The 23,281-nt window shown below is 38.2% G+C and overlaps 1 protein-coding gene across 1 annotated transcript in view; it reads right to left on the bottom strand.

Moving 5' to 3' along the window:
• Positions 1-3,030: 3,030 nt before the first annotated feature.
• LOC122797890 (zinc finger protein 883-like) overlaps positions 3,031-23,281 on the bottom strand; it is a 78,730-nt gene continuing 58,479 nt past the window's right edge. Inside the window, exon 2 of the mRNA XM_044066408.1 lies at positions 3,031-5,362. Coding sequence (XP_043922343.1) covers positions 3,408-5,362 — 1,955 coding nt within the window. The 3' untranslated portion in view covers positions 3,031-3,407. The remainder of the gene's footprint in view (positions 5,363-23,281) is intronic.

The raw sequence follows: 23,281 nt of genomic DNA, 5'->3' as shown, positions 1-23,281 counted from the left end.
TTATTAATTTAGCAGCACAGTAATATATTCGGTTTACTTCTGTTATATTGCATGGATCTCTATGGACAGTCCTAATTACTGTGTTCATTTGTTTTATCAAGCTTCTGACTTTTGGGGTTTTATTAACCTTCTGCAGTCTATTTCCCTCATTGATCTTGACATATCTGTCTTTATCTATTAAGTTAAACAACTCTTCTCTTAACTCCTTTTCTTCCATACTGAGGGCATATCCCTTGTTTTCCATTTTCTGTGGGGATTCTATAGAAAGTTCTATAACATCTTCTTGTGGGACATTCTCTTCAATTTCATCCTATGTCATCTGTTGTTTTGTCATATGGGAACTCACTGGCCTGTCACTACTCAACATTGACTGCATCAGAGTTTCCACAGTTTCCTGTTCCTTTCCTTCCTGTATAGCTTCAAGTGAACTTTTATACTGGTTTCCTGTGGAAGGCTCCAAAATATCTTGATGTGGCACCTGACCTGTTGCTTCCTGTTCCACTTGTTTCCCCTTAATTTGGATATCCATTGCTCTGTCCTGTTGTGGTGCTTTCTGCATTTGATTTTCTACACTGAATCCTTCTCTTTGCAGCTGTTCCATTACCTCAATTTCTATTTCTTTGACTTCTCCATTACTCATCTCTTTTTCTACTTTTCCTCTTAGTCTTCTTATTTTTTGTATTGTAAAGTTTTCCATATCTGGATTTTTTTGCCTATATTTTTCTTCAAATATCTTTGGTGCTGCTCTTTTTGTATTAGTTTTGCTTTCTCCTTTGCATAAATATTATACCATATTAAATCTCTTTTCCTTTCCCCTGTCCATATTTTTTCTTCATGTCTCCTGCTCTTCTTGCTTTTCCTTATTCTGGGGACTCACTCCATCATACTGTGATGTAGTCTCTTTTAGACCTTCTACATTAAATCATTCACTTCACAGGCAATCCATAACTTCAACTTCTATTTCTTTAACTTTTACTTTACTAATCGTCTTTTCTACATTAAATATTTGTGCTTTTAGTCTTTTTATTGTGAAATTTTCCATATCTGGATGCCTTTGCCTGTATTTTTCTTCGAATAGCTTTGAAACTGCCTTCTGTATATTAGTTAACTCGGCTTTCTCCTTTGCCCTGTATGGATGCGTTGATGAATTATCACAGCACTTTTTTCTGTAAAACTCTTACCACAGATGTTACACATATACGGCCTTTGCCATTTTTAATTTCTCCAAGTCTTTTGGGTTTCTAATACCATGATGGGAATGGACCCCATTCCTAAGTCAAAGTACAATTAAAGTTCATGAAATTAGTACTGTTTCACTCTTTGACATTAGCCAAAAGTGCTCTTCGCAGCACCCGCAATGTGCCCAGTAATGACTCCTTCTGCAATTTGTATGGTGTTACATGAACTGGTAACATATCTAAATATGACTGTAAATTTTTTTTTATAAGACCAGTTGCTCCTACTACTATTGGAACTCTCTGGGTATCTTTCTTCCACATGGCTCTCGTTTCTGCCTGAAAATCCAGGTATTTTATGACTTTGTGCCTCTCTGTATGCAAGACACTGTAGTCACTAGGTGTGGTGATTTCAATGATCAATGCTACGTTTGTCTTCTTCTCTTGGACCACTATATCCGGTTTTCTCACATCTGTCTTTTGAACTGTTGGTAATGGGTGATCCCATGTGATATAAACTTCATCATTTTCTATGATTCTTTGTGGCTCATGTTTCCAGTGTTTTTCAGCCACTTCGATACCATAATGTTTGCACAATCTCCAGTGTAACAGTCTCACCACATTATTATGCCTTTCAGTATACAGTCCCTCTGCCATTAGTGCGTCACAACCAGCAACAAGGTGTGTGACTGTTTCCAATTCGGTTTTACAAAACCTACATATGTCTGTTTCTCCCACATGTTCAAATGACTTTGTAAACCAGCGTGTATGTAGTCCACTCTCTTGGGCTGCCAATATTAACCTTTCATTTCTTGATGTGAATTCACCTCTCCTTAACAATTCCTGTGTTTGTTCTTGATCAACATGAGGCTCTTCCAGAAGTTTTCTATATTTGTAACTATATTTATTTTCTTTCCACATTTCTTGCCTTCTCATTTGGTCCTTCACCTTATATTCTTTCTTTTGTCTTTTAACACATTCAGTTGCTGTCTGTTTTTTATCTACTTCTGGTATAATTTCCATTCATGTTTGACGTAAATTAAGCAGAGATGTCATCTTAGATTAATTCTCCTCATGTTTCAAAACTTTCACTACATTTGGATCTTGTGAGGTCAGCAGACGTGTGGAGTCCCACGATTGTAGATCTATACATGTAGTCAATTTCAAGGAGGCTCATCCCTCTTTTGGAGTGGGGAATATATAATCTTGGTATACAATGATTTTTATAAATCATTTGGTAAGCATGAAGCATCCTTCTTGTTTTAATATCCAATCTATCCAACACTTTTTGGGGCCAGTCAGTCACTCCAAAGCTATAAGTTAGGACAGGAAGAGCAAACTGATTTATGCCTTGGATCTTGTTCCTAGATGTCAATGCTGTTTTCAGGATTAATTTAAGTCTTCTAAAGTACACCTTACTGAGCTTTATTCACATTTGTTCATGTTTTATTGCTGATCCTTCATCAATTCCCAAAGTATGTATACACTCCCTCTTGCTCAAGTTCTTTATATCACATTCTTGTCCCAAACTGATGTTTTCCTGGTGCTGCAGTTTTCCTTTTTTAAAGGTTGCTTTTGCACATTTATCAAGACCAAATGACATTCCAATATCATCTGAAAAAGTTTTGACAACCTGCAGTTGTGCTTTCAGTTCCTCATCTGATGAGCTATACAGTTTTAAATCATCGACAAAGAGAAGATGAGAAGTCATTAGACTGTTGTTTTCTAGAAGCCAAATTGTAGCCATGGTCTAAGTTATTAAGTAAACAGCTTAATGGATTAATGGCAAGGCAGAATAGCAGCGGTGACAGAGAGTCACCCTGGAATATCCCCCTTTGAATTTTTATCCCTGGGATAATAATCTGTCCTTTATCATGGCTTAATTGCAAATTGGTCTGCTACTGTTTCATGGTTACTGTAATGTAGTCATTCAGTGTAGGGTGTTTATTATACATTTTAAGCACTCTTTTAGCCATGAATGTGGGATATTATCAAATGATTTTTTGTATTCAACCCATGCCATACTTAGATTCTTCCCCTTATTAGAGTTCTCCACTTTAACTCTGTATTGTACTGTTTTAGTGAACCACTGCACTGAGGCACTGTTTGTATCTTGGCATCCCATCCACAGCCTTCATTTTTTGGTTTATCTATCACTTTCTTTTCAATATACTTACTTTCTGTACTACAGAACTGCTCACTTCTTAGTACCTTCCACTTCTGTGCTGTTATTCACTTTTTTGCAATGTTTACTATGTCTGAGTGTTTATGATCAGTATGGACACTCTGATGCCGTAACATATTGCTTTTCCATCTATAGGTATTTCCACACATATTACACTTGTACGGTTTTTGCTCAGTGTGACTGATCTGATGCTGTATCATGTTGTCTTTCCTTGCAAAACTCTTGTCACATGTATCACATTTATATGATTTCTGTTCACTGTGAACACTCTGATGCTTTAACAAATTGCTCTTCAACAGAAAACTCTTGTTGCATTTAATGCACCTATAGGGTTTCTGCCCCGTATGGATGCGTTCATGAATTATCACAGCACTTTTTTCTGTAAAATGTTTACCACAGATGTTACACATATATGGCCTTTGCCCAGTGTGGGTATACTGGTGTCGCCTCATGCTGACATTCTGTGTAAATCCCTTGCCACAAATGCCACATTTGTAGGGTTTCTGTCCAGCATGGCTACCCTGATGAATTACCAGGGCACTCTTCTGTCTAAAGTGTTTATCACACATGGAGCATTTATAGAGTTTCTGCCCAGAGTGAACAAACTGATGCCGTCTCATGCTACTGTTATATGTAAATTGCTTGCCACATATGCCACATTTATATGGTTTGTGTCCACTGTGGATGTTCTGATGACTAATCAGAGCACTGTTGTGTGTAAAACTCCTCCCACACATTTTGCATTTATAGGGTTTCTGGTTAGTATGGATACTCTGATGACTTATCACAGTGCTCTTCTGTCTAAACCTTTTATCACACGTGGTGCATTTATATGGTTTCTCTCCAGTGTGGATGCTTTGGTGACTCAGCATAGCACTTTTCTGTGTAAAGCCCCTACCACACACAGTGCACTTATATGGCGTCTGCCCTGTATGGATGCTCTGATGACTTATCACAGCACTCTTCTGTCTAAAGCTCTTTTCACACATGGTGCATTTATAGAGTTTCTGCCCAGAGTGGATATACTGGTGTCGTTTCATGCTGCTGATCTGTGTAAAACCCTTGCCACATGTAGCACATTTATATGGTTTCAGCCCAGTGTGGATATTCTGGTGATTCACTAAAGCACTCTTCTGTGTAAAACTCTTGTCACACATGGTGCATTTATAAGGTTTTTGCTCAGAATGGACATACTGATGTTGCCTCAAGTTACCCTTCTGTGTAAAACCCTTTCCACATGTGGCACATTGATATGGTTTTTGTCCAGTGTGGATGCTCTGATGCTTTGTCAGTAATTCCTTGTAATTAAAACTGTCACACATGGTATCCTTATAGGGCTTTTGCCCACTATGAGTAATCTGATGCAATATCGTGTTACTCTTCTGTGCAAAATTCCTGTCAGATATAGCATAGTGATGTAGCATCACATCATCCCTTGGTGTGAAGTCCTTGTCACATACAACATACTGACATGATTTGTCTTCAGCATGTACATACTCATGTTGTACCATGTCAGTTCTCTTTGCAAAACCCTTGTCACATATAGCACATTTATAAGGTTTTTGTTTAGTGTGGACATACTGATGCATTACCAGGTCTGGTTTCAGTGTGAAATCCTCATTACATGTGGCATGTGTGTTGAGTTTATATGCCTTTTCATGTAGTTTCTCCCTGCTGAAATTTTGTTCATTCGTTTTTAAGGTACTCTCCTGACTTTTCCCACTGTGAGTTAAGAGGTCATTACGAAGGTTGACCACACTGGAATTAAGCCATTTGCATGGTGTTTTCTCTCCAGGAGGTTCCAGATGTAACTGTAGTTCACTTATCCTGATGTAGCCATTAGTGTTCTCCGCACAATTATGGTACTGGTTTGCAGTCTGTACCAGTTCATGCCTTCTACAAGACAGGTTATCTGGCAAAGCTTTCTGACATTTGGAATTCTGATATTTCCGATACGATGACCGATGACTCTGAGTCTCACTGAAATCTGCATTCCTGTCGACTTAAAATATAAATTAACATATAAGAAAAATTATTATCCATGTTGAAGAATTATTCTCTTACTCAAACTGTTAAAAAATGAATTTTATGGCAGTACATAGTTCAGCATACCCGTCTTAATTTCCTATTTTAGTAAAAATAATCTGTTTTTGAATACAATGTCAATAAAACAAAGTCACCAGGAAAAGAAAACAGCACAGTAACATCAGCAAACTCATGATAAAACTGCAAGAATCAGTACTGTGATATAATTCATAATGAATGGGTGTACAGCAGGAAAACAGCAAACAGTTTAGCTTGACATTAGCCCGCCAACTACCACCTTTGAGGGTACAGACTTTTCTCATTCTAGACATTAGAAGGATGTATGGTACAAAAGAAGGAACAGACCATACCATCTTAAATTCCTTTTTGGTTGACTGAAGTGGTCATCAAAATGTGTGTGCCCAGACAGGCTGGATATAAGGCTAAAAGACTTGCCCATTGTACAACAGACAGTACCTAGGTAAAGGTATAGGAGGGAGCCTCCAACGTTAGGTATAAAAATTGCCAAGATACCGTAAGGACACTGAGAACATTAGGAAGATCACAGGCACTGACTTGAAGTACAACTACATCCAGTGAAATACCTTGTAAAATACCTGGATGGCAAAAGAATCAAAGCACACAAACATCAAAAATAACAGTTTTGAATAAATGCAAAACCTGTAATAGAAGTGATTTTGCAGGGGTACAAGCCACCCCCCATGCTCCCTCCAAGTAAAGAGCAAGCTCCCACACCCACAGATATATATATCAACTCAGTGGTTTCATAAAAACAAACTGCAGAAATCTCCCCAAATTAATCAATGCAGGTGCATATTTATGAACTGAATTGGCAGTGACTTCCTATACTGATCAAGAATGCCAAACTCCAACTAACAGAACTGAAATATGAATTGCAAACATAAAACAAATAACATATCATAATTAAAAAGAAATATACTATGTATCAGCAGAAGTCAGCATAACATTTGTCGATATACGTTCCCATCGAGCAAGATTAAGTCTGAAAAAAAAACATACTGTATGCTCATTCAATTAAATAGTTAATCGGTCAGCTGTCTGACACCCAGTAGGAGGTGGCAGTACGGTGCTTATACTGTAGCTCTGATGATTACACTAGAATGTATATTGTTATGATTAATATGCTCATACAACTGTACGTTTATTATAGGAATATTGTACATATGTAATTATGACTTTTCTTCTAAACGTTAATGATGTTTCACATAATTTTGCATGATTTTTCCTTCATCTCTGTAACACCATTTCTACTCTAGAGTACAATATTATGTACTAAGACTTCTGCCAACACATTACTGCTTAGACTGTAGCTATAATACATATGCAATATGCTTGTTTCATTTCATTAATTCATTTAATACACTATCTTGTTTCTTTACATTTCATACTGTACTTTGTGACCATCTATGAGTCTGGGTCATGGCTGAAAAAGGCCAGCTAATCAGTTCACATAGTAAGCAAACTGAAGCAAAATGCAAATCACTTATAGTGATATTGAGGAGTACCAAAGTACCATGGACTCCAGCCTCAACCTAAATGGGGAGGACCAAACATTCCATGAGGTATATCATCAGTGACAAACTGTGTAACAATAATAATTATAATAAATAACTGAAATAAACTTCAACAGACATTTAGAAAATAAAGCGAGTATTAGCCAGTCATGACCAGCAGATGCAACAAATGTACATTCAGCACTCGCCTTTACAGCAAAGATCGATCTTATCAGAATAAAGGCCTGTAATTAGTCTGAACATCAAACGTATGAAGGACATACAGTCTAAAAATGCAGGTACTGGAAAACAAGTCAGATGACTAAGAAAATTGACTATGCAGGAGCAATCTAAGATACTGCCGGAGAGGGTGGTGGCAGGTTGTGTAGCACTTAGTAAAAACAAACTTTTTCTCCTTCTGGTTGTGTAGACGTCACCTGTGACTCAGAGGGTACAGGGATACTCTCCAAACAAAAAAAGCTATGCTCTTTAGGCAATTTATCTTTAAGAGTCTAAATTACAACAGGGACTGCATTCTATGATTGGCCAGATAAATGGCTGGTAGTCTGAAATAGCATGCAATCTGACAAAGAAGTGGGGTCCTTTCCAAGATGGGCAAGGAAACTACAATTTGGAGTTTCATTTAGATACCCCACAACTATTACCTTAGAAAATGGAACAGACTTTTTTATTTATTGTGCCTTCAGATGTAGAATGCTTTCTAAAAGACTAGGATGCATCACAACAGAGGCAGTAAAACCACATCTTGTATTATATATATATATATATATATATATATATATATATATATATATATATATGCAGACAAGAAGAATCCTTCTACTGGCACAACTAACACCTAAAGATGCACCATCCAAGTCAAAAGAGTATCATCCAGTTTAAAGGAAGTTGTTATTCTCTCTGTCCAGAAACTGACCCTCCCCAACAATGTCTTCCCTAACAAAGAAGGGTAAAGCAGATAGAACTTGACACCTAACCAAAAAACTGTGGAAGATCGAGACAAAAATCTCTAAAATATGTAGCTCCTCTATGACAACAGCTGGGATGGTAGAGACGTACATCTTGCACAAAGTACTACTTAGTAAGTTTTAAATGGAGATGGAAATCACAGCTGAGAACTTATTAGAAAGTTAAGAAACCTGGTTGGCTAAAGATTATAAACACTGTTTTAATGACTTATGCCTGGTCTTTGGTTTATTTTTCATATTACTTGTACCCCTTCTGCCTCTCTCGTGGTGTGTGTATGTATATATGTATATATATATATATATATATATATATATATATATATATATGTGTGTGTGTGTGTGTGTGTGTGTGTATATATATATATATATATATATATATATATATATATATATATATATATATATATATAGATTCATTTCATAATCTCGAAATACTGAAATCCCGAATTTCAGTTTTTTGAGACCATGAAATCGAATCCACACAACACCGAAACAGCAAAACCACAAAGTCCAAAACTGCGAAATTCAAAACACCTAAAATACAGCACACGCCAGACCACACATATACCACAACACTCACACCACAACATAAACAAACAAAACAACACACATCCACAAACCTACAAGACAAATAATATATATATGGGTTCACTTTATAATCTCGAAATACTGAAATATCGAATTTCAGTATTTCGAGACTATAAAGTTGAATGTTCGGAATGGCGAAAGTGCATAACTGCGAATATGAATATTTTGAATTTGCGGTTATTCTTTAACGGTACGTGATGTGGAATGTGTTGTGTGGATGGTTTCCAGTTTAGTATGTGGATTTAGGTGTAATTTAAGGTAAGTGCCTAATTTATAAGGGTTTTGGGTAGGTGTGTGAGTGTATGTGAGGGTGTTTGGACGTTGAACGTGTGGGTTAGAGTAGGCAGGTAAAAATATTTAAATGTTGAATGTGGTGGTGTTTGTATATATGTGATGTGTGTGTGCAAGGGAGTGTAGAATGTCTGGATGTGAGTTTGCTGTTTTTTTCTGTTTGGTGCAATCTCGGAGTTAGAATATATAAGTAGGGGGGTGGGGGGTCAGCCCCTCACATGGGGGGTGCAGGGGGGGCATGCCCCCCTGCTTAGTTGTAGTGAAGGTTTGTTAATATTGTTTTGTTTGTGTGTGTGTGTTTTTACAGTGTGGGTAGTTTTGTGCCTGTGTAGTGTGGTATGTGGTGTGTTGAACTTTGCGATTTTAAATTTTGTGGGTTTGGAATTTTGGTGTTGTTTAGATTCGACTTTATAGTCTCAACATACTGAAATTCAATATTTCAGTATTTCGAGATTATAAAGTGAATATATATATATATATATATATATATATATATATATATATATATATATATATATATACATATATATATTCAAAGCAAAAGTTAATCCAGAGAGAGATGATGCCAGTCATATGGCTTAAGTAAAAATATTAACAAGTCACAAATAATACAAATGGCAGCTCACAGCAGATATGGTTCACTGCAATAAACATACAACATAAATCAAGTTAAAAAAAACGTTGCTTTACTGAAAAACAGGTAAGCGCTTTCACAAATCATAAGTTTGCTTCATCAGACCTACTGTGTAAAAAATATCACTTCCCTTTATATGTAAAAAATACAAATACCCAGAACACTAATCACAAATGCATATCATTCAATTAAAATATAAATAAATATCATTCATTTAAAAATAATAATAAAATAAATATAAATATCAGAAATGACTAACCATAATAATAATAATAATAATAACATATACACTTCATTAATACACCTATTTTCTTAATTTTCTATTCCTAAGCTTGGATGTAATGGCTAGATGATCTATCAGGCCCTTACCTACATGTGCAGTAAGTCTAATAATCCACCTAAGTTCCCTTTCTTCAGTAATATTTGATATATTCCCCATTCTTATGTCATCCTTAACTATCTCCAACACATTAAATCTAAACTCATGTTCAGTGCCTAATTCCAAAATGTGCTTTGCTGTAGCAATATATGTATGCTCTCTTCTCATGCAGTACATGTGGTCCCTTATCTGTTCTTTCAAATGTTTGTTCATTTTCCCTACATAGAATGATTTGCAAGCAGTGCAGTGGGGTAGGTACACCAAATTTTTGATATTACAATTTGCATTCACCTTCATATTATATTTTACCCCTGTATCCGGATGTTTAAAATCCAACCCCTTATATATATATAAAGTCACAAAAGTTACATTTAATGCATTTAATTGTCCCTTCACCTTGTTGGTATTCTATCATATTATCAGTCCCCCTAGGGTAATATAAACTCCTTTTGAGATTCTTGGTATTCTTATAGGTGATAAGTGGCACATCACCCACTATTCCCATAAGATGCTTATCCACCTGAAGGATACGCTAATTCCTCTAAAGTATCTCCTTTAATGTTTTATTATGTCTTGTGAATGTAAAGGTAAACAAAGTCTTACTACTCCTCCCCTTATGGTCAGAATCAGGGAGGTATGGTTCAGAATAATACGGGTTACCCCTATTTCTTCTTAAATCAGCAAGATTTGAGCATATGCTCTGTATTTCTTCTTAGTGGTACCCCCTATCTGAAAAATCATTCTGTAATCCATTTAATTCCATTTGCCAATTCTCATCTCTGTCAATCTCGAACACCTCATGGCCTGCCCTTTTACAACATTCTTAAACATATGGTGATGATGCAGACTTGTTCTATGCAGGTATGCTGAGTGTTGGCATTTCTTCCTATATCTGTCTGTGTATCTGTTCTCATCAATATTCACTTAAGCATCTAAAAAATCAATTGTCTTGCCTGAATGTTTAGCTGTAAACTTCAAAAACCCACTACAATTATTCATATACCCTATAAATTCTTGTAATTGCTCAATACTTCCATCCCATAACAAGAAGAGATCATCAACAAATCTTCAATAAAGTTTTAAATGTGATTGGGCCAATGAATGTATGACCATGAACTGCGTCTCCCACTCAGCCATTACCATGTTGGCATAGCTATTGGCACATGGTGTGCCCTTAGCTACACCTGTAATCTGTTTGCAAAATGAGCCAACAAATGTGAAAATATTGCTCTCCAAAATGATGTTAAGCAAATAACATATCAAATCAACATGTTCAGAGTATGAGTTAAGTGACAAAAACTTTCTAACCCATAGTATGCCTTCATCATTGGGTATCACTGTGAATAAAGATATTACATCACAAGTCACCATTAATATATTAGTATTTAATGGGATCTGTCTCCCTCTAGTATAATTGTACAATTCTTGTAATAGCTGCTTACTGTCACGTAAAATATACTTGCATTTCTCTGATGTGTGTGTGCGAGGGAGAGTAGAATGTCTGGTTGTGAGTTTGCTGTATTTTTCTGTTTGGTGCGGTCTCGGAGTTAGAATATATCAGTAGGGGAGTGTGGAGGGTGCAGGGAGGCTTGCCACCCTGCTTAGTTGTAGTAAGGTTTGTTAGTTTGTATTGTTTTGTTTGTGTGTGTGTGTGTTTTTTTTTTTTTTTTAGTGTGGGTAGTTTGGTGTTTGTGTAGCGTGGTATGTGGTGTGTTGAACTTCGCAATTTTAAATTTCTCGGTTTTGGAGTTTTGGTGTTGTTTAGATTCGACTTTATAGTCTCAATATACTGAAATTCGATGTTTCAGTATTTCGAGAGTATAAAGTGAATCTATATATATATATATATATATATATATATATATATATATATATATATATATATATACACACACACACACACACACACACACACACACACACACACGTATATGTGTGTGTGTGTGTGTATATGTGTATATATATATATAGACAGATAGATATAGATATAAATATGTTTTGTTACAGGACCTCTGCAAACTGGCTATTACTGATTGAATGTAGATATGTGGGTTAAAAAGGAACTTTGTTGGTTTTACTTTATTAGGTTATGGCCTAAGATCTATATATGCACCCTGTGCACGTTCAAATGAATTATTTAGACTAATCACGTGGGGTGCATGCAGTCTTGATTTGTGCATGTGAAAGCTACATTGCAGGATCCTTTGTATAAACTGGAAATTTATACTATGTTGCCTTAGTTTTTACTGCATGTAATTGTAAAGGCTTTGTGAAGCCTTATGTATATGATGTGAATATGTTGTCACATATGAACTGTCGATTTATAGTAGCCTGAGGGTGCCATGAGATGGTTAAACAGGGACATTTAGCACCTGCACTTTTATTTATTTGTTAGCTGCAGCATTGTAGTTATTTTTATTTATTTATTTATTCATTCACTGCTTAGCTGCAGCATTGTAGTGATTTTTATTTATTTATTTAATGCATCTATGTTTATCTACCAGGGTAAAACACTGATCAAAAACTGACCCATTTCAAGCGCAGCCCAGTAACATATTAGAATCCAAAGTGTTCACTGTTGAGCCGCTAAGTAACTTATGCAGTCATTGTGCTCAGACGCATGTCTGTGGGATTAATGAGTGGGCAATACAGACAGAATTATGTTGGACAGGCTGATTTAATAAGAACTTCAATACAAGGGATTTAAATATTGGAGTAGATGAAAACAAGCATGAAAACAAACACTCGCAAGCCAATCAGAAAGGAAATGGCGGTACAGACACAGCGGGGCTGTACCACAGAATGTTAAGGGACTAGGTAATAAGCATAAGGTAAAGCATTATTACTAATCATCAAGGTTAACAGGGTCAGAATAAAACTTCCTGTAAGAGACAAAGGTAAATACAGGATTTCTAGTCTGGTTATCCAATCGGTAGACAGATATTATTTTGTAAAGGTAAGCTAAGCATGCAAAGAGGAGAACTGCCATTTTGATTCACAATTTTAGAAAATAGTGGTGCTGCAAATCAAGAAAGATGAATTTGACTGATTGCTAGACAGCATACACTTATATATGTAGGACTTTATTATTCATAATGCCCAGAGAATGTACAGCCTACACAGTGGACACATGGTTGCTGTCCAGAAGTCTTCCACCTAGTGCTTTACAATCAACAATTACATTTTCAGCTCTTTCAGATCAAGCCATGTTAAAAATTTACCTTTTTGCTTGCTAGCCGTAAGCCCTTAAATTCATTCGGCCAAGCTCTGGGTGAAGTTATAGACTGGGCTGAACTTCTGCAAGGGATGGACCTCCAAGCAGTCCTGCCCACCCCCAGGAAGTATGAGAGGTATTTTTCTTGGCTCTGTATCACTTCGTCAAAAGCTTAATTCCACAAACCCCTATTCATCAAACCCTAATAATCAAACACCCTTTCATCGAACATTTACATCGTCAAAACTTTTTCAAACGGAATGAAACTACTTGGTTACCAGAACAATTGTAACAAGCAACACATTATTTTAAATTCACCAAGCTGCTTCCCCCATTCCACCCCCCAATTATATATACCAACTCCAAGATCACTCTACACTGGGGAAAAGGGCAAATTTGTAAAGACGGCCAACTAATTCCCTTCCCTAGGAAAAAGTTTCGATGATGTAATCACTTGATAAAAGGGTATTCGATTATTAGGGTTTGATGAATAGGCATTCGCAGAATAAAGCTTTTGACGAAGTGATAGGAACCAGTTTTTCCTAATACTCACCAGAGGAGATTACACTGATTCATATGCCCCTGAGTATGTGCAACTCTCCTCACTATTGGGAGAGGCAAGCAGGCCACACCTCTTTGCTCCCCCCCTACCTGGCTTATCCAGAACCAGGGCAACTACTCTAACTGTGGTTTCTTGAGTTGCAGTAAGGCCTCCGCCCCTCTGCATCATGCAGCTAGGCTGGAAAGTAGAATATGCAAGTTAAATACACACATCAACATTACCTTTCATCTCTGTTGATGACTCAACCAGTATAAAGAAAGCTATATCAAGAAAGGAAAGTTGTTTGGGTATAAACAACCCAATGCATGGTAAAGCACAAGGGTTAGGTAGATTAACTAACTTAGAGCCCCTTTGTAAGTTATTTAGATACTCAGACAATATGTGGCAATTTTCAGCAGATTCTAATCTAGTCAAACTATCTTCAACCGAGAAACTAAACACTCATTTTGCCTGCTGAGAGGGACAAAAAATTTTCCGGAAATAGTGACTAACAGACTTAAAGGAACAGTGGAGAAAGATGTACTTATCAATAAACAGGGGGTTGTTAAGCACAGAATGGAGGACCCAAATCTGATATGATTATGGCGCAATATCCAAATAAAAGAGCTACAGTAGAAAAAATAAGCTGCAGCATTGTAGTAATAATAATAATAATAATAATAATAATTATTATTATTATTATATTTCAGAAAAGTTTTTGATTCTACAAAATGGCAATGCCTCTGGGGTTTATTTAATAAAATGTGATTTCCTCTTCAATTCACTAATAAATGCTAGATACTTTTCTAATAATCCCACAACTTGCACAACAACTAATGGGGTACCGTCAGACAGCTTGAACTACCAGCAATGGGTTAGTGCCAGAGGCAATCCCTCTTATGAGAGGTACCAGGCAAGGCTACCTCTTCAATCCAACCAAACTACAGATAAGGAACATTAAGGTTAGTAGTTCATGACAGAGGTGTGGCAGTGGGGAAGTAGTTTACCTACACATGGTTTGGTTTTGCATCTCAACAAGGGCTATGTGGGAAATACTATTAATAATGTTAAATGAGCTGGTAGAATCCCCCTCTCAAATTACTCTGATGCCCATTTCTGGTTATTGAGAATCCCTCTTGAGAAGAATCATCTGGCCATGACCTCATGGTGTTGGATAAGAATGGCTGTTTCACTACTTTTGGTCACCCATTCAATGTCCAATGTACTTTTTTATTTTACTGAACAGAACTACCACGAGAGACATCGAATACTGGACGAACATGTTTGCTCATATGACTTGATGATCGCTACATATATGTTTCATCCTATGAAGACCTTGAATTTAGATGGTTAAAGTGCAATGTTAGAATATGTTACAGAATTTAATGTTTAATTCCCTAGTTTATATACACATAAATACACTTAAGTAAATTGAAATGTATTACTATTTTCTGTGTGTCGTGATAATTTAATACTGATATGAGGCTGTCACATGCTACATTGTACTATTATTATTATTATTTGTTTGCTTTACTTGTTTTAATTTCTCATACATATGTGAATATGGTTTAAATAAAGTTCATATTTAAAAAAGAACTGACAGGTACCGAAGAATTAAAAGCACTCATAACATGTAGTTGCCTCATTCCCTCTTTGGCACCAATGGGAAAATCTCTTCTATTTAGCGAGGTAGGATTCCCTAATGCTAGGCCTCCTAGCTTCCCATATTACCTAGAGCAAGTCCTTTGAAAAAAAAAAAAAAGTACATCTGTTAACAAAGTCAAAACATCCAAGCCATTAGTCTGGGAGCCAATCTGTGTAGGTGCAGTGGGTCCCCATGAACCAAGTTAAAAAGGATGCATGCAAGAGTGGCCTTAGGTCAGCTGTTGCCCTAGGCAAAAGGGCTCCATGGCACCCCTCACCACACCACCTGGTGCCCCCATCCTGCTCTGCTTACACCAAACAAATACTGGAAAAGTGCCCCTGCTAGAGTGGCGCTCTAGGTGGCCGCCTAGTTGGCCTATGCCTAAGGCCGGCTATGGATGCATGCTGATCAGATATAGTTTGTCAACAGCCATATGCATTTGCAGGGAGAATCAGTGTTGCCCTAGCCAAAGGGTAAACTGGAAATAGTACTGGCTTTTTCATCACTGCATGCTGATCAACTCTGGGGAAAAGTGAGATGAGAGGGTAAGCCTAAGAAAAACAGGCTTGTACAGTTGAAGAAGAAGGAGCCTTTTGTCTAAGCCTGTCTACAAGGTGTTTCACAACAGAATTTCCTTAGTGACATCTTACTTGGGGAAGAAAACTGGTCTATGTATGGTATATTACAGATATGAATAAGGTCAGGAAAGATGTTCTTATCTAACATCTATCCATATGGATTTGCAGATGTCCTTCTTAAGTGGTCTGTCAGGACAATCTGTTTGAATGAAATACAGGATGCCCAAGGGTCACCCTGCTTCCACAGCTATATCCTATACCTGCACTTCTAATCTTCAAAAGTGATGAGTGTGTTTGCCTTTGCTTCTTTTATGTACCACATCACCATAGTGTTGACTGTAGTAAGGAGCATGACCCTGGTTTGCAGACTGACATAAAGCCAGGGTCACTGCCATCATCTCTTTGATGTTAATGTTTCTCCTGGTCTGGATGTTGTCCATATGCTATGAGCTCTCAAACCAAATAAATAGGCTCCTGAGGCTGTGTCTGAGGAATATGTGGTCAGGGTCTGGACAATAGGGACTCCCATAAAGGAACACTAAGACAGAGCTGTATATACTGTGACTCATTCATAAGATCTCTTACTTTATACAAAACATGTAATCTTGCTAATGGGGACCACAAATATGGCAGAAGCCTTATACCCCAGAATTCTCAAGAATGGCTTTGTTGAGATCGAGTCCCATTGAGTCATATCTCAAAAAATGGGCAAAGAAGGCTGTTCTATCATGGGGAAGAAATAGTTTCTACTTGTGGTAGCTCAGTGATGCTACCAAAAAGTTGACAGTCCCAGAGGTTCCAGATATAGTTTATGAAGACTAAGGGTGAATACTAGGCTTTGGAGGTACTTCAGAATGTAAATCAATGCTTTGTTTTCTCCTCCTGATATTGGGCTTGGTTCAGTCATCCATGTAAGGGGAAATATGCTTGCTCCTGTACTCCACTGTATTGTAATCACAGATGGGTATTTTGTAAAAAACATGGATACAGCAACTAAACCAAAGGGGAGGAAGGCAAGTTAACAGTGAGGTGCCCCGTTTTGAAAGTTAGTAAATGCTTGTGGTCCTTGTGTAGAGTAATACAAAGACACACTCTTCTGGTCCAGTGACATTTATTTATTTTATTTATTTTGATATTTGCTAATCGCATATGTCCGACTAAGCATGAGCCCATTTTCAGTGAAGGCCCGGGAAGAAAAGCTCCAACAAGATCAGTTAAAAAAACAGATAAACAGAGTACATATACCTTCAAATACATGATAGACATTAAGTACAAAAGTCACAAATATAGTCCCATAGAAATTTTACAAGCAGTATATTACACATATGGTACAAGAATTGATCAATCAGCAAGTAATAAAGCAAGTAAGTGTACAAGACCAATGGTTGTAATTATAGATACAAAAATTGTCAGAAGTAAAGTACAGGAAATAAAGCAAAGGGGCAAGCCTTGGAGTACAGTCATACAAAAAGGAAAAAAATAAATAGTTGGGTTGCGTAGGGCTCTGGTAGGAAGAGATCCATGAGTTCAGTAGATATTCTTTTAAGGCTTTTTTTGAAGTAGAGGGTATTGGACATTCTTCTGATAGACAAAGGAAGTTTGGTCTAGGCTGAGGCAACAGAGCAGCTGTAGAGATGTTGTCCAATTTTTCTTTTGGGCTTGTTGATGTCCAAGAGATGCTGATCAGTGTTGTGGAAAGTGCTGTTTGGAGTATAGAAGGTGATGTGGGAAGAGATGGCTGGGCACGCGCTTGGTTGGGTGATAATGGAGTAGAATAAGGAGTAGCTGAGAAAGTAAGAGCTGGTGAGGGAGTTCAACCAAGTTTACAATTTTGAGAGATGGACAGTGGTGCAAGTTGTATGGCTGACTTATTGTGAACCTAGTGATTTTGTTAAAGGTGAGTTCAAGTTTAGACTTTAGACAGGAATGTTGGTTGGTTATGACTGGTGAGGCATATAGTAGACTGGGAAGTAATTAGGCATGGGCAAGGGAAAGTCTGGAATCTTTGGTGAGGAATTTTGTATTTTTATAGAGTAAGCCTAGCTTATGTTGAGTCATTTTTATGCAATTCTGGATATGAAGATCAAATTTAAGTTGATCGTCAATAATGGTACCCAGGAGCTTGTTGTGCTTTTCAATGTTAATTATAATGTTGTCAAGGGATGTCATTGTAAAGATGATTTAGGATGGGAAAGAGATTTTAGGATTAAGTACAAGTCGTCAGTTAGCCATCACTGGACAAAGTTGAAGGAGTTTTGGGTTAAAGTGTGGAGGTGAGGAAGATTATCAGAAGTGCAGATGACAGTGTAATAATCTGAGTATTGTAACAGAGAAGACTGAGAGCAGGAAGTATGAAGACAGTTTGTGAAGATGTTAAATAGTGGTGGTTCGAGAATGGAGCCTTGAGGTACATCCATAGATTGCCTCAGGCATAGGCCAACTAGGCAGCCGCCTAGGGCACTGCTCTAACAGGGGGCACTTTTCCAGTATTTATTTGATGTAGGTAGACCAGGATGGGGGAACCGGTTGGTGTGATGGGGGGCACCCTGGAGCCTTTTTGCCTAGGGCACCAGTTGACCTAAGGCCGCTCCTGGGTACATCAGTATTAACAGGAAGTAAGGATGAGAAGAAAGAGAGCCATTTGACAGATTGCTGTCTTTTGGTGAGGTAGTTAGAGAACCAAGCAAGCAGGGGTAGAATTAAAGAGATCAAGATCACACATTTTAGTGAGAGCACAGGGTGAGATACAGTGTCAAAGGCTTTGGGGAGGATACAAATAGACAGGATATTAGCTTAATGTTGTCTCTGGCTTGAGAGAGAGAGTATGACTGAAGGAGATTAGAGCAGAGGATGTACTGTGGTTAGGGCAGAAGCCATGTTGGGTAGACACAAGTAGATTTTGTTGTAGTAGAAAGTCAAGCAGCTGCTTGTGTATACATTTTTCAGGTATTTTAGAAAGGGGGACATAATGACTATGGGCCTATAAGTTAGAGAGGTCAGCGAAGTGGCCTCCTTAGTGTATTGGAATGATGTAGAATTGTTTCCAGTTAGGGGGAATTGTAGATTCTAGGATGGATCTGTTGATAAGGATGGAGATAGGGTAGGCTATGGAGCTAGCAGAGAGTTTTAGGAAGGCAGGTGGTAGCTTATATGTCAAGAGAGTGCATGGCTTAATTTTGCATAGTAGCGATTTTATATAAGCAGTGGGGTCAGGTTTGAGTGAAAAGGCAGTCTTATTGCCTAAGGGAGAAGGAAGAATAGTGAGATCAGAAGTGTGGCTCTTCTGGGTTAGTTTTTTGATGGACTCTATGAAGTGTGTGTTGAGAATAGAGGCAGTTTCAAAGGGAGAGTTGTTAAGGCAAGGGTTAGAAATACTGGGGCTACCTGGGTGGAAGACCTTATTAATGGTGTTCCAGATTATTTTAGGATTGTTATGAGTGTTTGCTTAAGGCTTTAGGTTTTGTCACTCATGACCTGTTTTTTAGCGAGGTTAAGAAGCTCTTTAAAGGTTTGGAGGTGAATGGGGGATTTTGATTTTAGCCACTTCTTCCAAGCATTATCCCTCTTGTACATTAGAGTGTGGGTAGACTGAGATAGCCAAGGTGTGAAGAGTGCTTTCATTCTGATTTTCCAAAGGGGAGCAAGGAAATTGAGAACATCAAGAAAAATACAGTTAAACATTTGTAAGGCTTCCTCAAGAGGTAGGTTAAAAAGGAAGGACCAGTTTATGGAAAAGAGTCTATTGTTGAACTAATTAGGGTTGAAATTAGTGAGACTATAGCCCTCTTTGTATCTATGATGCCTAATTTGTTGTAGGGAGAACCTTTGGATGGAAGTGGGAAGGTTTTCACTTATAGAGTCAGGCCTTGTAGTAGGGCTGGCGATCACGTATACAGTCAGGCAGTGTAGTAGGATTGGTGTACACTTACAGACTCAGGCCTTGTAGTAGGGCTGGTGGTCACTTATAGAGTCAGGCAGTGTAGTAGGGGTGGTGGTCACATACAGAGTCAGGCAGTGTAGTAAGGTTATGGTACAAATTTGGATTGGAAACCAGGAACCGGTTGAGGATAGAGCTGCAGTTAGTTGGCTTGCTGTAGTGGGTAGGGGTTAAAATTAGTTATGGAAAACCATGGAGATTTATACAGGCGCTAGGGAAGTCAGCAGTCAAAGGTTGCCAATTAATGTTGATGTCACCCAGGATTACTGTTTCATGAGCTATATAGTCAGTGATTCAAGACAGAACTTATTCAAGAATGGGGATGTTATTATCTGAGGGTATACATAACACAGCAACTGCTAGTTTCTTGTCATTATTAAGTTTGCAGTTTACTATTAAGAAGTCTGCAGGGTGAAAGTTGGGTAGCAAAATGGAGAGAGGGATAGGTTGATTTGGTCTCAGTAAATTGTAGTTACACCTCCTCCTTTTTTTGTGGACCCCATCTTAGTGGAAGATGTAACAAGAGAGAAGAATTTTGTCAGTGATGTGTATTTTAAGACAAGTTCCTGTGAGTATTATAATGTCAGGTGAGGAATGAGCAACCCTTGAGTGAAATTCCCTTACTTTGTTGAGGAAGCTGTGAACATTTAGTGAGAATAAGGTTAAGCATATGGTAGGGGACTTGGGTTGAGGTGCAGATGTGGGTGTCTGGGAGGTGTAGTAAGAGGTGGAGGAAAGGGGACAAGGGTTTAGGTGAATGTCTCCTGATAAGAATAAGGGGCTGGGAGAAGTTGAGCTCAAGTATAAATGTAGCATAAGTGTGGGGGGGTGAGAACTGGGGGTAGGGTAGGGGAGTGGAGTGATTCCTGCACATAGCAAGGGCGCAACACAGTGGGCTGAACCCACAACCTGGTGAAGAAACAAAAAGCAATCAGTGAAGCCTGACTTTTCTTGAGAGAAAATATTGGTTGCTGATCTAGAAAAAAAAGGAGCATTGCTTCCTTTGTTCTAGCTATTAGGTGTTTTAAGTACCTGTGCTTAGTTCGAATGTTCTGAGGAGCAAGCTTAGTAAAGCAAGCATGTTGACAGGGTTAGACATGGAAGGGAAATGTACTAAATAGAAAATGGCAGATTAAAGGGAAGAAGTGGAGTATCAATGCAAAAATGAGAGAGTTATTAGACAGGTCGCTGTGCTGGTATGCGGGGGGGGGGGTCCAGTGCTGTGTATAAGCAAGTAGTTGTTAACATAGACTGCACAAATATAACAGCTTAGGTAGCTATACTGTAGTTAGTTCACACAGGTAAATGGTAAATTACCCTAGTTGGATTTAGAATGTCCATTTATCAAGAAAACACTGCCATGGTGCAGGGTTGGCACTGAAGAAATAGCCACATTTTAGACTATTTAAATTTGTTTAATGGGGTTTCTTGGGTTTCCTCAAATGTGCATACAGGAGTTAGACTTAGATCTCAAGCATGCAACACAGGGAGTTAGAGGAGGAGATATGGCACAGCTGGGGCAAATTAGGAAAAGTGCATAGGAATAGTAAAATCATTATAGTATAGGAACAGTAAAACCATTAGAACCTGAGGGGAAATGAGAGACAAGAACACATCATGCAACATTTACATCTCAGTCTTAACTTTAGGACCTTGAGAGACTGATTTAACTTAGACAAGCTGAAAATTGTCATAGAAGGTCCTTTTTGGGATAATAGGAAAAGCCTTGAGAACAAATCTATGCCTTCTAGTGCATCTGGGTTCTTTCCTATTGCACTATCCTGAAGAACGGCTTCCAAAGTTTGTTTGTCTTTTGAAACAGGAGGCATCCCCTGAAATTTTTGGACTGAAGGGAAGCGCAACCTAAATCATGGGCACCCACTTGTCCATTGAAACTTCTTTTTTTTCTGAAAAAAAAAAAAGCAACAACTACCACAGTTCTGGGGAAGGCCTGCTCTGGATATGGCAGTGAAGTCCTACAGTGTGTTTTGAGATGGGTAAGGGGAGAGAAGAGGTATGCAATCACTGGTGCACTCCAAAGGGGTCTCAGCTCTGAGGACACCAAGGTTTCCCTTTCTATTTTATCTCCTAACTATGTTTATAAAAGGCATTTTTTCCTTCACTTGCTTCAACTTACTGTTAAATCAATAAAAATATTAGCTCTTGGAAGGATAAGTTCATTTATACTCAAGAGTATGTGAGAAAAACTGTTTACTGACGCTACAGTCTTGCCCATCTTTTCCAATTTTTCAAAATTTCCTGGGACCAGGGGTCTGAACAGCATCTGTTCATCTAATGGTACTTTAAGGTGAAGTGCCTTCACATTGTCTGGCAGGAGTATAACCTCAGCCAGGCATGTTTCTTTATAACTGACCTCATGGCTGCAACATAGGAATCTAGAACAGCAACAGCATTTCCATATTTTATGGCATGCCAGACACCAGCACAGATAAATGGGCAGAGGTGAGCAGGTCTGACTTCAGACCAGCATCAGCTACTTCCACTACTTTCTTCATCAGTGCCTGAAGAAACTCACTATGATAATCACAATAGTTTGACATCTGATAGTACACCAGTATTATTGAAGTATATCATTTTTCCCCCAAGAATTTACTCTCTTAGACAACTGAAAGGGAATTATGGGCTTGAAACAATCTAGACCCAATAACAGCACCCAAGAAACCAGAAGACACGTCATCCTCATCGCATATGGTATAATCAAGGGGAGAGGACATGAGGAACTGCTAAGCAATATTCTGTTTTTCCTTTTCTGATTCAGACAATGTTGGTTGCCTCTTAGGACAGGACTACCTCATCTTCATTTAGGGAATGGTGACTCCTAAAGGGGGCTGCTGTTCTGACCTTGTCTGTAGATTCTGAATAAATATTAGAATGGCCTACATCAGCTTCTACTAGGCCTGTAAGAAAGTACATGAAGGAGTAAGTCAAAGGAATCATGTATATAACACTGCAGCCGCTAGGCTCTTTGGCTTTAGGGTAATCTGAATGTTGGAACTTGTCACCTCTGAAGCTGGGAATTGTGTTTGAAAATCCTGCTCTTCCCATATGACTTTGCATGCCCTCACTAGCCAGCACTATGGGTACCTCCCCTTCTCAAGATGAAAGTATGAAATGGATGGTAGAGATCAGGGAACTGGTATCTGGATTGACAGAAGACAGAGTAGGCTTGACATGAAAAGGCAAGCTAGAGGGTGACAGTTTAGAGGTCTCCAGAGGAGCAATACCAGAGGCTTCAGCAGTATTAGATGTCAGAGAAGGGGGCTCAAAAGTCTGAAATGAAGATACAATTGAGGGTAGCACGACAAGTGGGAATTGTTGCATTGTTCCCAATTGCCCACTTAGCCCTCAAATGCTAGGCATGTTTTTTCCTCCTTTTCATATTTTCTCAGAAGAGTGCCCACAGTGGATGAGTGTCTTCAAATAACACAGCCTTTGAAGAAATGTCTTCCAGTTTCTTTTTGTTATGGCAGCCCTGAAGAACCCTGTCTTTTTTTGGAAGGTCTTCCTGTTGAAGTACCACGGGTTCTGCAAGAGGACACATAAT

Source organism: Protopterus annectens, chromosome 3.part1 (genome assembly GCF_019279795.1).
Source record: "Protopterus annectens isolate FY-2018-M chromosome 3.part1, PAN1.0, whole genome shotgun sequence".
Taxonomy (NCBI): domain Eukaryota; kingdom Metazoa; phylum Chordata; order Ceratodontiformes; family Protopteridae; genus Protopterus; species Protopterus annectens.
Note: the sequence above shows the minus strand (reverse complement) of the source record. Positions and strands in the feature narration are given on the sequence as shown.